Source organism: Cervus canadensis, chromosome 8, assembly GCF_019320065.1.
Source record: "Cervus canadensis isolate Bull #8, Minnesota chromosome 8, ASM1932006v1, whole genome shotgun sequence".
NCBI lineage: Eukaryota > Metazoa > Chordata > Mammalia > Artiodactyla > Cervidae > Cervus > Cervus canadensis.
This window is the reverse complement of record NC_057393.1, coordinates 17,219,782-17,236,869: the sequence shown is the minus strand read 5'-3', so window position 1 is coordinate 17,236,869 and position 17,088 is coordinate 17,219,782. Positions and strand designations below refer to the sequence as shown.

The following is a 17,088-nucleotide window of genomic DNA, read 5'->3' as shown; positions in this document are numbered from 1 at the left end:
GGACGGGCGGGGTAGCTTGGGAAGGTAGTTTAATTACGTGCCTGGGAATTGCGCCGATTTACACTTTAGCTTTTGAACAAAGTGCCGTTAGCGTGGAGTGGGGCTGGTGGAAAGGGAGGCGAATGTGCGGTTTGGAAACCAAAGAACAATAAGCGCTTCCTCTCTCTTCACACGAAACCGTCCCGCGGGCTGGGCGGCCGCCCCTGGACCATCCGGAGAGAACATGGCGGCGCCCGGAGTCCGGAGCTGCAACCTCTCGGGCCTACTCCCGGCTCAGACCTCGCTGGAGTACGCCCTGCTCGACGCCGTGACCCAGGAGGAGAAGGACAGCCTGGTCTACCAGTATCTGCAGAAGGTGGACGGCTGGGAGCAGGACTTGTCGGTGCCGGAGTTTCCGGAAGGTGAGGGGCTGGCTTCGGGGTGGGGACCCCTCCGGAACCTCCCCTTTCTCGCGGAACGCGCCCTCCCCTGAAGCGGTGGGCGAGGCGGTTGTGCAGCCGCGCGGCGGAGAGACGCCTCGCCCAGCCGAGCCTCTGTCCCCAGGCGGCAGCGAACGAGGGTTTGTGAAGGGCGGGAACCTGCCTCTTCGTCTCTCTCCTCCGTCTCAGCCCGGGCCTTGGGTTAACTCAGTACACTGAGTTAAAATGTCGTGCCCCCCGTTGGCAGTGATTCCAGTGTCCACGCCACCCTGTCCTTTCATTCTGGTTGCCCATCATCATCATTATCTTTGTGCATCATCCAAGCTAACGGTTACGGATCACTTGTGGGCCACACAGAGTCCTAAACACAAAGTATTTGTTATTTAATCCTCTTTGGAAACCATCGAGGTGGTCTTACTGCGTGGGTGCTTAGTCGCTTTGCCCGTGTTCAACTCTTTGCAACCCCATGGACTGCAGCCTGCCAGGCTCCTCTGTCCATGGGGATTCTCCCGGCAAGAATACTGGAGTGGGCTGTCATGTCCTCCTCCAGGGGGTCTTCCCAATACAGGGATCTCCTGCATTGCAGGAGGATTCTGAGCCACCAGAGAATCCTCAGGTGGTCTTGTTAGCTGTTTTACAGTTGGGAAACTGAAGCACGGCAACAGAAACGTTTGCTTAGGGCCTCTCAACTAAGAAATGCCGAAGTTGGATTATACAGGCACTGCCTCCCACATCGGCTGGTTTCTTAACTGGGCCACCCTCCTCCTTTCAAAGTTGTGAAACTTGCAATTTTGAAAATCGGAATCAATTATGGCCTGTCTCCAGGTTTGAATCCTGTTGGCATCAATGTTGGGAGGGTGAGAGAACTGATATTCCCAGCAGTGCTATTTGTGAAGCTCATCTTGCTATGATCAAGGAAACTGAACTTTACCTTCTTTGGTTGGGCCTGGCATTGTTTTGCCTGGTGGTGTTGGCATGTCTCCTGTCATGACCCTGAAACCACATGTATAGTTAATTGGTTGGCTGAGGCAGGGTTCAGTGTCTCATGGGAGGCCTGTTGGAACCCTGCCTCTGACAACAGCCTCATGTCTTTCCCAGCCTTTTGCTCTGGCCTTCAGAAGTGCTTATTTTTTTCTGTTGTTAATCCTATACTGGACTTGAAGTATTGTAGAATTCTGTCAAAAGAATTTGGTGCAATAGTGCTTATCCTGTCCGAGAAACTTCAAAAGTTTATATACGTGTTGTTGCTGTTTGGTTGCTAATTCTTGGCCAACTCTTTGTGACCTTATGAACTGCAGCATGCCCGGCTTCCCTGTCCTTCACTATCTCCCAGAGTTTGCTCAGACTCATATCCGTTGAGTTGGTGATGCTGTCTAACCATCTCATCCTCTACCACCTGCTTCTCCTTTTGCCTTCACTCTTTCCCAGCATCAGGGTCTTTTCTAATATGAGTTGGCTTTTCGCATCAGATGGCCAAAGTATTGGAGCTTCAGCTTCAGTATCAGTCCTTTCAATGAATATTCAGGGTTGATTTCCTTTAAGACTGACTGACTGGTTTGATCTCTTTGCAGTCTAAGGGCCTCTCAAGAGTCTTCTACAGCCCCACAGTTCTGAAGCATCATTTCTCTCAGCCTTCTTTATGGTTCAACTCTCACATCCATACTTGAGTACTGGAAAAACCGTAGCTTTGACTGTACTGACCTTTGTTGACAAAGTGATGTCTTTGCTTTTAACACACTGTCTAGGTTTGTCATAGCGTTCCTTCCAGGGAGCCAGCATCTTTTAATTTCATGGCTTCAGTCACTCTCTGCAGTGATTTTGGAGCCCAAGAAAAGAAAATCTGTCACTGCTTTCACTTTCCCCCCTTCTATTTGCCATGAAGTGATGGGCCTGGATGCCATGATGTTAGTTTTCTGAATGTTGAGTTTTAGGCCAACTCTTTCACTCTCTTCTTTTACCCACATCAAGAGACTCTTTGGTTCCTCTTCATTTTCTGCCTTTAGAGTGGTATCATCTGCATGTCTGAGGTTGTTGGTACTTCTCTGAGCAATCTTGATTCCAGCTTGTGCTTCATCCAGCCCAGCATTTCAAAAGATGTACTCTGCATTTAAGATACGTAAACAGGATGAAAATATACAGTCTTGTCATACTCTTTTACCAATTTTGAACTCATAAGTTGTTCCATATGAAGTTCTAACTGTTGCTTCTTGACCTGCATACAGGTTTCTCAGGAGACAGGTAAGGTGGTCTAGTATTCCCATCTCTTTAAAAATTTTCCACAGTTTGTTTTGATCCATATAGTCAAAGACTTTCACATAGTCAACGAAGCAGAAGTAAATGTTTTTCTGGAATTCCCTTGCTTTCTCTACAATCTAACAAATATTGGCAATTTGATCTCTGGTTCCTCTGCCTTTTCTAAACCGTGTTTATACATGTAGAAGTTCTTGGTTCATGTACGATTGTATGGTAGTTTGAACATTCTTTAGCACTGCTCTCCTTTGGAATTGGAATGAAAACTGATCTTTTCCAGTCCTATCGCCCCTACTGAGTTCCCAAATTTGCTGGCATATTGAGTGCAGCACTTTAACAGCATCATCGTTTAGAATTTTAAGAGGCTCAGCTGGAATTCTATCACCTCCACTGGCTTTGTTTGTAGTAATGCTTCCTAAGGCCCACTTGACTTCAGATTCCAAGATGTCTGGCTCTAGGTGAGTGACCACATCATCATGGTTTTCCCAATGAACATGAACAGTATAAAAAGCAAAAAAATTTGACACTGGAAGATGACCCCTCTGCCCCCCGTCAGAAGGTGTCCACTATGCTACTGGGAAAGAGCAGAAGGCAATTACTATTAGTTCCAGAAAGAATAAAGCAGCTGAGCCAAAGCAAAAACAGCACTCAGTTGTGGACCTGTCTGGTGGTGGAAGTAAAGTCCAGTGCTGTAAAGAACAATATCGCATAGGAACCTGGAATGTTAGGCCCATGAATCAAGGTAAATTGGAAGTGGTCAAACTCCAGGAGATGGCAAGAGTGAATGAACATCAACATTTTAGGAATCAGTGAACTAAAATGGACCGGAATGGGTGAATTTAATTCAGATGACCATTATATCTGCCACTGTGGGCAAGAATCCCTTAGAAGAAATGGGGTAGCCTTCATAGTCAACAAGAGAGTCCAAAATGCAGTACTTGAGTGCAGTCTCAAAAACGACAGAATGATCTTGGCTTGTTTCAAAGGCAAACCATTCAACATCACAGTAATACAAGTCTAGGCCCCAAACACTTACGCCAAAGATGAAGTTGACCGATTCTGTGAAGACCTACAAGACTAAAATTTAAAAAAGATGTCTTTTTCATCGTAGGAGATTGGAATGCAAAAGTAGGAAGTCAAGAGATACCTGGAGTAACAGATAAGTTTGGCTTTGAAATACAAAGTGAATCAGGGCAAAGGCTAATAGACTTTTGTCAAGAGAACACAGCAATCCTAGCAAACACCCTTTTCCAACAACAGAAGAGATGACTCTGCACAGACATCACCAAGTTGTTAGTACCAAAATCAGTTATATATAGTACAGTCATAAACCAGCATGCCAGCAACTAGGACTTTGCTCAGTGCTTTTATTTTCTTGTTGGTATTTACAATGAGTGTATTTTATTACCATGAGATTTGATCTCCATGACTCATACGTAATAACAAAATACTCAGTCTTTGTTTTTAGCATAATTACTGAGGACAGATTACTGGATATGTGTTTTTTCTTGGTTTATCAATTATGGTAATGAAGAAGTCATGAACATAACTCTCTCAAAAACACTTCACTTTGTTCATTTCTTAAAAGAAACATGTTTTATGGGAAGCAGCATGGTATAAATGAAGGATTCAGACAGACCTGGAATTAAATCCCAGTTATTCCATTTGTTAGTTATATGATCTTGAGCAAGTTACTTAACTTCTCCAAGCCTTAATTTTCTCTCACTTACTTATAAAATGGAACCAGTATTTACTTTTCAGGTTTATTATGCAGTTTGGAAGTAATCTATCTAAAGTTCTTATTTCATATGAGAGCTCAGTAAATGTTAGCAGCTTTTAAAATTATATTCATTATTATTTTTATTATAAAATGCATTATTATTATTAAGTCTGCTAAGCACCTAGCACAATAACTGACATATATAATAATACTTTCCCGCCTTCCCTAATCTAAATTGCTTGATTATTTATAAAAAATATATTTGAGACTCAGATATTTTAAAATTAGGGGATGTGAAATACACATTAATTAGTTTGAAGTTTTATATGGTCATTTGATCAGGTATATAATTAACACTTGATTAAACTGGATAATTAAGACCTTACTGTACTCTGAAACCTCACTGTTGTGCTTAGTCTTTCGGTCATGTTTGACTCTTTGTGACCCTGTGAACTGTAGCCCACCAGGCTTCTCTGTCCATGGGGATTCTCCAGACAAGTATATTGCGGTGGGTTGCCATGCCCTGCTCTAGGGGATCTTCTCAACCCAGGAATCAAACCCAGGTCTCCCACATTGCAGGCAGATTATTTACTGTCTGAGCCACCAGGGAAGCCAAAACCCTCACTAGGCTGGACTATTGACAGAAATACTAGTTTGATTTGCAGGGTTTTTTTTTTTTAGATTTTGTTTTGAGTAACTCCAGTTGCCGTTATTAGTTGTTAACTGTTATTATTCACTGGTTCCACCCGACTTTCGTTTTCAGTTTCTATAAACTATTTCCAAGCTTCAAGGTATAATTAATGGTTTTAGTAGGTACATTTATTTACTTAGATGCAACAAACTCATTATCTTTATTTCTTAAATTGGTAACAGAGATGCTGCTCTTTTAATCTACTTTTGTTTGACAAAATTTTTCTTCATAGTGTGTAAAGTTGTAAATCATGGTCTAGTAATTATAAATTCTGATTTATGAAAGCACAGATTAATGAGATTTTATTTTTCTTTCCTTTGGAGAGAAGGGAACATGCTCTTCATCAATATTAATATTGCTTTCATGAAATCTTTAACTGTGCTTTGCTTAACTTTTCATTTAAAATATTTTGTATTTAAGGTCTCATTTAAATCCAGAGCATTTTAGCTCTTTCTCTTATGAAATTGGCTTAGGTATTTTGTATGTTATCCTTTGCCGACAAAGGTCCATATAGTCAAAGCTATGGTTTTTCCAGTAGTCATATACAGGTATGATAACTGAACCATAAAGAAGGCTGAGTGCTGAAGGATTGATGCTTTTAAACTGTGGTGTTGGAGAAGACTCTTGAGAGTCCCTGGACAACAAGGAGATCAAACCAGTCAATCCTAAAGGAAATCAACCCTGAATATTCATTGGAAGGACTGATGCTGAAGCTCACGCTCCAATACTTTGGTCACCTGATGCGAAGAGCTGACTCATTGGAAAAGATGCTGATATTAGGAGAAATAGAAGGCAGGAGAAGAAGGGTACAACAAAGGATGAGATGTTTGGATGGCATCAGGGACTCAAAGAACATGAGTTTGAGCAAGCTCTGGGAGATGGTGAAGGACAGAGAAGCCTTATGTACCGCAGTCCGTGGGGTTGCAAAGAGTTGGCCATGACTGGGATTGCACAACAGTGTGTTTATCCTTAAAGTTTAACACTGTTCCTTTTTGATATTTATTCTGTTCTTAAGGTTGACTTTCATTTTCAATAGCTCATTTGTACCTAATCATGTACTTAAGTCCTTTTAATATTGATTCTTCCTCCCATTCTTACCTAAATATGTTGATCTTCCTTTCACACACAGACTAATATGCTATTTCTGAGAGAATTTAGTAGCTTTTTCTTACTATATTTGCAGACTGCCTCATAATAGTAGCTTTCTATGTATTAACTCCCCTCTCCCTTCCTGTCCCCTATCTTTTCTTAAAAATAATAATGGTTCACATTTTAATGGAAAGTTTTAGATAAATCATCTTCATTGTTTCCTTTAATCATTACTTATTTTCTGTAAATTTCAGGATTAGAATGGCTGAATACAGAAGAACCTATTTCAGTCTACAAGGATCTATGTGGAAAAGTGGTCGTCCTTGATTTCTTCACCTACTGCTGCATAAACTGTATTCACCTGTTGCCTGATCTTCATGCATTAGAACACACATACTCTGATAAAGGTATCTGCTCTTTTTAATTGGTTTCTAACGGACTGTCCTGGCATAGTCGCTGGAGAGTGGCTGACTCATTTTGCTCATAGAAGAATGAACATTTGGCAAGACTTCAGGGATTCTGAAAGTAATTTCTAATCTGTGAATTAAGGACTCCGTGTACCTTTCTGTGAAGAGTTAAGTTTAATGATAATGGTTTGCCTTCCTAAAGAACCAGCATTTAGTATATAATTTTTCTTTAAAAATAAGGATATAGTTTACTTTTTTCATGATCAGGTATTTTAAAAATGTCTTTTTGTACATCTGGACTTACCTAAATTTGTTCTGTGAAAAAAAGAGAAAATAAAATGCATGACTAATTTTATACTCTTCTCACTGTGATAAAAAGGTTTAAAGTTCTTTTTAGGAAATATAACTAGGCTTCCTTTGATTTCAAATGACCTAAAACTACTACTGATATTTTAGAAGGCAGAATATTATAACAGATACTTTTTCTTTGACCCTGCTTTATTTATTTATAAAGGTTAAGGCTTTCCAGAGCACACTAGGAAATCCTTTTTTATGATATTACAAATTTTGAAATTTTAACAAGAGATTATGCTTAGTATTTTCTTTAAAACTTTGACATTTTTCAGATTTTGTTTTTTGTTTACTTCTTTCTATAAAAAGAACATGTGGAGTAAATGAAATAAAGGCTTCATTTGATTAGGCTTAAATTAATTGAAGCTGTCCTCTTTGCAGTGACTAAAAAGTGTTCACTGATCTTGTGAGAGTAAAAACGAGAGTAGAGTATGCATGTACAAAAATGAAGGGTATCTTGAAACTTAGTTATTTTAAAAAAAAGAAATATTGAATAAAATCTTCAGTGCAAGTGAAACTTCTGATGCCTGTTAATGACTGTTAATGAGATTTATAAAAAACTCAATTATTCCCAGTAATTAAATCATGTTTTTAAAAATTCATCCGTATTTAAGAAATAAGAGTATTTCATTGTCGCCTAGGTTTTAGATGCTTGTGTGTCTTGTTCAAGTCCATGTAATAAATGCATTTGTTGAGTATGTATCATGTGCAGTATACTCTAACTGCTAAGGAAATGTGTAACAAAGTTGGATTAAACCAGTGGGGAAAGGAGTGACTCACTTTGCCTAAAAGCTTTGGAAGATGTTTCTCAGAGGAGACAATTAGGTTGAAACTTAAAAAATGAGCAGAAGTGTAGCTGAAAATGAAAATGGGGCAGGAGGGACACTCCTGGCTGAGGAAGTGACAGGTAAACAAGCAGGGAAGCAAAGAAGCACTAAAGTTGAAGGAGGAATGCTTGGTTTACATTTTATATTTCTGTTTGAGTTTTTCCCATATTAATGTATTACCTTTATGTAAAATGCTTTTATAAAAATTTTAAAAGAAAAAGATTAAGCATCTTAAAAATTATTTAAGTTAGATTTATAGCTAATATGAGAGGCAGTTAATTCCCCTGATCCATTTAATCAAATTAGGAAATTTTACAATAAAACAATTAAACAGTGATACTCTATTCATATAGTCAAAGATTAGAAATGTCCATGAAATGCTTTACTTACAATCCTCCTTCTAGGAAATTGCAAACATTTTCATCTCTCTTAGGTACCAAATGGAATGAGTAGATTTGGGGAGTGGAAAATAGTTTACTGTGGCAAGACTGTAGGGGCTCCTCGGAAAAGTGAAAGGAGAGGAAGGTAGATTAGGTTCAGACTCACTATGAAGAGCTTTGTATAACATTCTTAATAGTTAAGTTTATATAGACTTTTTCATCCATTGAAAATACAGAGATGTTTCAGGTTTTTATTTGCATAATAGGAGAATGACAATATGCTTTGTGTTTCAGGATGGCATTTACAGACTGGGTTAAAAATCCCAAAGTTAACTGTTTCCTACTTCAGATCACTGCTAATAAACTGTTCGGTTAACTCAGTTGTTTAACCTCTATCTGAAGCAAATTCAGTGGCTTCTTAGAATGGATCCTTATAATTTCTTTTCCAGTTTACTGAAAATATTTTACAACACTTTGTGACAAAAAATAATAACAATTTTTACATATAAATACACTTCTGAAAAGTAAAATACTTTGTAAGTGGTTTCAACATTGTAATTTCAAAGAAACATTACTTCAGTAATATGCTACTATATTAAAATTCTGGTAACTTAGAAATAAAATATTTTTATATTGATTAGAAGATAAGTTCAGTTCATATTCACAAAAGCAGGCATAATCAGAATTATCATATGAAAGTTCAATAAGATGGCACTAAATTAATTTGCTTTCTTGCTGCTAAGAGTCTTTTTAAAAATTTTTTTATTGGAATATAGTTCATTTACAATGTTGTGTTAGTTTCAGTTTTAGCAAAGTGAATCAGTTGTACACACACACACACACATATATATCCTTTTTCAGATTCTTTTCTCATAATAGATTGTTATTACAGAATATTGAGTAGAATTTACTGTGTTTTATAGTAGGTTCTTGTTATTTATTTTACATATATTAGTGTGTATATGTTGATTCTAGTCTCCTAATTTATCACGCTGCTGTGTCTTATCTCAGTACTGTCTGATATATTTATGAATGTATCTGCAGCCGTGTTATTTATGTCCTTGAAGAGGCATTCAGCAGCCTGTTTTTATTTCATGGAATTTCAGTTCATTTATCAGTAAGCCAGAAATGCTCAGCTGAGTAAGTAAGTGGATCTTAATTTAAAAACACTCTGAAAGAGGGCTGATTTCATACTCAGTCTCCTTCCTCTTAAACAGCTTTTAGAATCAGGTTTGTAATGGTGACCAGTATCACTTTCACAATAGCATACAAGAAATTATATATGTCAAAGATCTAAAGCAAAAGTAAAAAGATACTTAATAGTAGTGAATGGTTCTGATGTTCAAACAGTTTTTAAGAATGTAGCTGGGCCCTAAGCTTGTTATTAATTCATAATGAGTTAGCATATATTTGTATTAAATTGACAGGTACCTCTGGTTTTTTTTTCCCTTTTGTCCTTGAGGGTTTCTAATTTTTTTTTAATCTCTTTATACTGGATATGTTAATGGTATATTTTTATATAACATGCAAAATTAGCACAGTGGCTATCTAAGGAAAAGCACTGATTTTATAAGAAAACATCTAATAGGAAAATTTGGCATACTTTTAAATGTGCTTGCTAGGTGAATGTTAATATACAATTAAATCAGACTCTAGAAATCTAAATTCCATAATACTTCTGAGTAACCACTGGTATTCTCATTATGTAGTATATGCTATTTTTCCATTTCATACTTTGTTAAAAATTAGAAGAATATATTTCTGATTTTACAGTGAAAGTAAACTTTTTTAAAAAAATTTATTTTTAGTTGAAGGATAATTGCTTTACAATATTGTGTTGGTTTCTGCCATATATCAACATGAATCAGCCATAGTTATACATATGTCCCCTCCCTCTTAAACCTCCTTCCCACCTCCCACCCCACCCTTCTCGGTTATCACAGAGCACCAGTTTGAGCTCCCCGAGTCACAGAACGAATTCCCAATGACTGTCTATTTTACATATGGTAATACATGTATTTCCATGCTACTCTCTCCATTCGTTCCACCCTCTCCTTCCCCCACTTTGTCCACAAGCCTGTTTTCTATATCTGCATCTCCATTGTTGGCCTGCAAACAGGTTCATCAGTACCATCATTCTAGATTCCACATATATGTGTTAATATACAATATTTGCTTTTTTCTTTCTGACTTCATTTTGTATAATAGGCTCTAGGTTCAGCCACCTCATTTGAACTGACTTAAATGCATTCCTTTTTATAGCTGAGTAATATTCCAATGTGTATATGTACCATACGTACCTCTTTATCCATTCATCTGTCAATCAACAGCTAGGTTGCTTTCATGTCCTAGCATTGTAAATAGTATTGCAGTGAACATTGGGGTACATGTGTCTTTTTCAATTAAGTTCCCTCAGGGTATATACCCAGTAGTGGGATTGCTGGGTCATATGGCAGTTTTATTCCTAGTTTTTAAAGGAATCTCCATACTCTTCTCCGTAGTGGCTGTATCAATTTGCTTTCCTACCAACAGTGCAAGAGGGTTCCCTTTTCTCCACACTCTCTCCAGCATTTATTGTTTGTAGACTTTTTGATGATGGCTATTCTGACTGGTGTGAGGTGATACTTCATTGTAGTTTTGATATGCATTTCTCTAATAATGAGCGATGTTGAACATCTTTTCATGTGTTTGTTAGCCATCTTGAGAATCCCTTGGACTGCAAGGAGATCAAACCAGTCAATCCTAAAGGAAATCAATCCTGAATATTCTTTGGAAGGACTGATGCTAAAGCTCCAATACTTTGGCCAACTGATGCGAAAAGCTGACTCGTTAGAAAAGACCCTGATGCTGGGCAGGTGGGGGGGGCGGTGAATAGAAGGCAGGAGGAAGAGGGGGTGACAGAGGATGAGATGGATGGCATCACCAACTCAATGGACATGAGTTTGAGCAAACTCCAGGAGATGGTGAAGGGCAGGGAAGCCTGGTGTGCTGCAGTCCATGGGGTCACAAGGAGTCGGTGGAAATACCACTGAATACTGAACAACACAAAGTAGCCATCTGTATGTCTCCTTTGGGAAATGAAACCTTTTAATGAGTCATTATCTGATGATTTTACTCTGTCAGGGTTCCCAAAACCACCCCTAGGTCAATTCTTTAGGAGGACTCACAGGACTCAGCATGTAGTTGTACTCCTGGTGGCTACAATTTTTTACAACAAAAGGATACAAAGCAAAATCAGCCAAGGGAAAAGACACATAGGGCTGAATCCAGGGGAGACCAGGAGCAAGCTTCCAGAGTCCCCTCTTGGTGGAATCACATAGTGAAAGTGAAAGTTAAAGTCGCTCAAGTCGTGTCCCCATTGTGACCCAATGGACTGTAGCCTACCAGGCTCCTCCGTCCATGGGATTCTCCAGGCAATAATACTGGAGTGGGTTGCCATTTCCTTCTCCAGGAGATCTTCCCAACCCAGGGATTGAACCTGGGTCTCCTGCATTGCAGGCAGACGCTTTACCATCTGAGCCACCAGGGAAGCATAAGATGTGCTTAATTCCCCCAGCAAGGAGTTGTTAGGATAAGCTTGAGATGTTGCCAACCAGGAAAGGTCATTAGAGACAGCACCCGAGGTTTTTGTTGGGGGCTGGCCACAGAGGCATCTTCTGCCTGGCGCCATGTACCAAAATTCCAGACTCCCAGAAGGAAAGCAAGTGTTCAGCATAAACCATAGTGTTTGTACAAACAGTTTAGGTCTTGTGTGCTACTCTTATCAGTTCTGGAAATGATGGAACCCTCCCAAAATCCAGGCAAGGACCAGCCCTGTAGGCAGACCTTTGAAAGAATAGCACTGGGGCCTGCTGTGTTAACTCTTTTTTGTACACACTTCATATTTTCTTTTTGCAGCAGCCCATATGTTTATTATTCTTTGTTCCTAAAGTATGATGAAAATATTGGTCAATTTATGGTAAACTTTCAGAGTGTTTAATGTGGACACAGGGAAATGTCAGTTTTTGAAATTTAAAAAACATTCAAATTTGCTTCTGGCCTCTGCTTTAATTTAGTATTCAGTGATTGTGATTTTTTTTCACCTCATGTTTTTAGTGCTCTTGGTATAAAACCTAAAATCCTCTCTCTCCATACCTTTCTTGCTTTCCCTCGGTCTTCTAACCTCCCGTGTCTGCCTTCATCCTTTCTTGTGTATGGATTCTCAGGCGCTAAGTTGTGTCCGACTTTTTGCGACCTCATGGACTGGAGCCTGCCAGGCTCCTCTGCATGGAATTTCCCAGGCAAGAATACTGGAGTGGGTTGCTACTTCCTACTCCATTGGATCCTTTCTTGCCTAGTACTAAAGTCACACTTATCTTTTAGACTTCAAGATGTGTCAGTTTACAGTTTTTGTAACATCTAAAACCCCTCAATTATTTTTAGTTTTTGCATTGAACTAAGTTATTATACTGCCTGTGATCAAACTATACTGTCTTTTGTATACTATATATACATAATATATGAGGCTTTTCGGTGCAGTGGTAAAGAATCTGCCCGCCAATACAGGAGGCACAAGTAATACGGGTTTGACCCCTTGGTCAGGAAGATCCCCTGGAATAGGAAACGGCAACCCACTCCAGTATTCTTGCCTGGAAAATTCCATGGATGGGGGAACCTTGTGGAGTACAGTTCATGGGGTGGCAAAGAGACGGACATAGCTGAGCAACTGAACACACACACACATTATATATATACTACTATATATAATTGTATCTATATGTCTATACATTTCACAAAAATAAGACCTTTAAAGTTTTTTAAATGATTTTAACACATTATTGACTGCTTCTGCAAAAATCCCCTAGTCACTGATGTGTTAAAAAACTTAACTTTATTACTAACATTTTAGAAGCTGTTACTTGTTATTTGGTTTCACCTTCCCCTTTTCCCTTTCTTCTTCCTCTCCCTCTCTTCTCACTTTCTTCCTTTTCCCTCTCTTTTCTTCCTTCCATATTTTAAATGCAGTAGTTTTGATCCATGTGTTGGCAAAAGATCTAAAAGGAAAGAGTCTTTTACATCCTGTTTTATTTTTGTGTATGATTAACAGAACAAGCAAACTATTTTAAGAAAAATCTCATAAAAATAAGAAAAAAAGAAAAGAAAAATCTCTGTATGCATACTTTAAGGTTGCTGACACTGAAAAACATGAGATGCAATTGTTTGGCAGTTGGTTCTTGTATATAGATCAGTATAGATACCCTATTTTGTCAATATAGTATGGCTTATTGCACACATAAAAGTTTCTTTAGCATTTATATCCTGCCCATTCATTACCTTCTTTGTACTAGGCACTGTGCTGGTAAATAATAAAACTGTGTATGGTCCCTAAATAATTAATAGGAATTATAGTCTAACAAGGGGAAAAGTTAAATAACCACATAGATGTTTTTATAATTTCTGATCAGTGCTAAGAAGGAAATTACAGTCACCTGGAAGAATAGAAAGCTTTTTCTGTTTTATTGGATGTTGTGTTAGCTTCTTCTGTACAGTGAAGTGAATGAGCCACGTATCCCCACCCTCTTGGATCTCCTTTCCCCAACTCCCAAGCCCACCCATCTAGGTCATCACAGAATACCCAGCTGAGCTCCTGTGCTATCTATAGTAGCTAGATATCTAGCTACTAGTTCCTTTGCTGGATCTGGAGTTACCTGGGTGGGTAACTTAATTAGTGGAGAAGAATGGATCTGTGACAAGGCTGTTGTGTTCCCTGTGAGACATGATGATAGCTTGAAGTCGGTTTTAGGTAATAAGATCAATGGGACTTGATCATGGATTAACTATGGGTGATGATAGAGGGCTGGTTGGTTATGACAGAGATATCCTAGGTAGTTTTCTGGCTTGTATAATTGGACAGATGGTGGTGCCGTTCTGTGACAGGAAATGCTGTAGAAAGGACAAGTTTGGAGGGGAAGTTCATGAGTTTAGTTTGAAGTATCTCTGAGACTTGCACTTCATTCTTCATCTGACTTCCATTGTTTTTAAGAATGAAGATCTCAGTCCTTAATATGACTCACGAGCCTGTCTCTGTCTGTAGTTTTATTCTCATTTTGTCCAGTGCTCCCATTTATTCTGTGTGTTTAGTCACTGACCTTCTTCAGTCTCTTTTGCGTGTGTTACTTTCTCTCCCTGCAATCTCCTTCATTGCTCTCTTCACATAGTTAACATCTTCTCATCTTTCAAATCTCATCTTACTCATCACTTCTTTGAAGAAGTATTGGGGTATATTGACCAGAAGGAAAAAAAGTAAACATTTTTTAAAGTAATATGGTATCAGTTCAGTTGCTCAGTCGTGTCCAGCTCTTTGCGACCCCATGGACTACAGCATGCCAGGCTTCCCTGTCCTTCACCCTCTCCCCAAGCTTGTTCAGACTCATGTCCTTTGAGTTGGTGATGCCATTCAACCATCTCATATATACATATATATATGATATACATTCAGTTCAGTTCAGTCGCTCAGTCGTGTCTGACTCTTTGCGACCCCGTGAACCGCAGCACGCCAATCCTCCCTGTCCATCACCAACTCCTGGAGTCTACCCAAACCCATGTCCATCGAATCAGCGATGCCATCCAACCATCTCATCCTCTGTCATCCCCTTCTCCTCCTGCCCTCAATCTTTCCCAGCATCAGGGTCTTTTCAAATGAGTCAGCTCTTCACATCAGGTGGCCAAAGGATTGCAATTTCAGCTTCAGCGTCAGTCCTTCCAATGAACACCCAGGACTGATCTCCTTTAGGATGGACTGGTTGGATCTCCTTGCAGTCCAAGGGACTCTCAAGAGTCTTCTCCAACACCACAGTTCAAAAGCATCAATTCTTCAGTGCTCAGCTTTCTTTATAGTCCAACTCTCACATCCACACATGACCACTGGAAAAAACCATAGCCTTGACTAGACGGACCTTTGTTGGCAAACTAATGTCTCTGGTTTTTAATACGCTATCTAGGTTGGTCACAACTTTTCTTCTAAGGAGTAAGCATCTTTTAATTTCATGGCTGCAGTCACCATCTGCAGTGATTTTGGAGCCCAGAAAAATAAAACCAGCCACTGTTTCCACTGTTTCCCCATCTATTTGCCATGAGGTGATGGGACCAGATGCCATGATCTTAGTTTTCCAAATGTTGAGCTTTAAGCCAACTTTTTCACTCTCCTCTTTAACTTTCATCAAGAGGCTTTTTAGTTCCTTTTCATTTTCTGCCATAAGGGTGGTATCATCTGCATATCTGAGGTTATTGATATTTCTCCTGGCAATCTTGATTCCAGCTTGTGCTTGCTCCAGCCCAGCGTTTCTCATGATGTACTCTGCATATAAGTTAAATATATTTGAACTCAACTCATGAGTTCTTATTTGTTTCTGTAAAGCATCACTGTCATTATTTATTTTGATTTTCAGAGTTTTCCTATTTGACTAATAGGATCACCTTCAAGCTATTCTATCACCTGTGTCCTTTTGTCCTTATCATTCTCTGAGCACTTCTTGTCAATAACAAAATATTTCCAGGTTCGTCTTGTACTTTACCAGCTCCATGTCTAAATCAGCCATTTTCCCAAGGAGCCTCTGATTCCTTTTAGTATTGAATATTGAGAATGGTTTTGAGAAAATAAGATCTGGACACTAGATGTGCTTGTTGCTACTGGGGTGTCTTTCCTTCCAGTCCCTCTCACTAAATTTAAAAATTGTTTAAATTAGTTCCTCCCACTCCCCACCCCCCATGAGATTATGTTATTCATTTGAAGTGCAGCAAGATTCTTTTGTTTTTATTTGTATCTTTAGCCCCCCCCCCATTTTTATTTGATATTGTTTGTTTTTCAGTATGCACAACTATGGGCTTCCCTGGTGGCTTAGACAGTAAAGAAACTGCCTGCAATGCAGGAGACCCAAGTCAGGAAGATTCCTTGGAAAAGGGAATGGCTACCCACTCCAGTATTCTTGCTTGGAGAACCCCATGGACAGAGGAGCCTGGGAGGCTACAGTCCATGGCATCACAAAGAGTTGGACACAACTGAGTGACTAACACATTCACTACTTCATGAAGAATTATAACTTGGTCTAAAAGTCAGAACCACACAGAAAATATAGTTCCATCTACCCATCTCTTCTGCTTATTCTTACCGTCTCATTCTTTTTGTCCTGCTCTTTTTATTTAAATTTTTTTAAAAAAATATTTTGTATTATTTTAAGTGACATACCACTGACATTTTTGTGCACTTTACTTTTTATCATGTAAGTTTTCCTGGCAGTCACTCCATATAAATTTATAGAAAACTCCCCAGTTATTTTTAATAGCTGCGTAGTAGTGTGTGCGTGTGTATATGTGTGTACATGAGCACGTGCCATAACTTAGTCAGCTACTCTGCTGTCCTGTGTGTTGACCCTTCGTGTTGTTCACTTGCTAAGTTGTGTCTGATTCTTTGCGACCCCAGGGGCTGCAGCGCACCAGGCTCTTAACATTGTTTCTAATAGAAACAGTGAATAATCTCGTGGATACATTTTTGTGCTGGTTAGTTAGTCTACCTATAGCTGTTGCCTGTATGTCTGATGGCTCAACCCGAAGTCATGAGGTCAGGCAGTTGAAAAGGAAAAATGGATATGAAGTAGGGGAGAACAAGGGCAAACTACAACCTACATGCCTGAACTGGAATCCCTTAAGGATGAGCTGCAGCCCACGTCAGCTTCCAACTTAAGTAATGAGGTGACCAGCAGAATATGTTTGTTCACTTCATCATGGAGCTAGCAGCTCAACCTGGCCCAGGAGTTGGACATGCTGAGGGAGGAGATTTGGCCGAGCTAGTGCAGCTGCCGGGGGCCCAGCCGCTCCCCCACAGCCCTCCAGGTGAGCCCGCGGATGAGGAGCGTGTGTAGACTGCAGCAGCGCCTGTGCCCTGCACCAGTCTTCCCACAGGAGAGGATCAGGCTGCG

At 39.5% G+C, this 17,088-nt stretch overlaps 1 protein-coding gene and 1 non-coding gene across 2 annotated transcripts in view; one reads left to right on the top strand and one right to left on the bottom strand.

The window, feature by feature from the left end:
* Positions 1-3: 3 nt before the first annotated feature.
* NHLRC2 (NHL repeat containing 2) overlaps positions 4-17,088 on the top strand; it is a 61,991-nt gene continuing 44,906 nt past the window's right edge. Inside the window, exons 1-2 of the mRNA XM_043475386.1 lie at positions 4-401; positions 6,424-6,576. Coding sequence (XP_043331321.1) covers positions 224-401; positions 6,424-6,576 — 331 coding nt within the window. The 5' untranslated portion in view covers positions 4-223. The remainder of the gene's footprint in view (positions 402-6,423; positions 6,577-17,088) is intronic.
* On the bottom strand, positions 11,592-11,663 carry TRNAC-GCA. Its single transcript has one exon. It is a non-coding gene; the product is annotated as a tRNA-Cys (tRNA).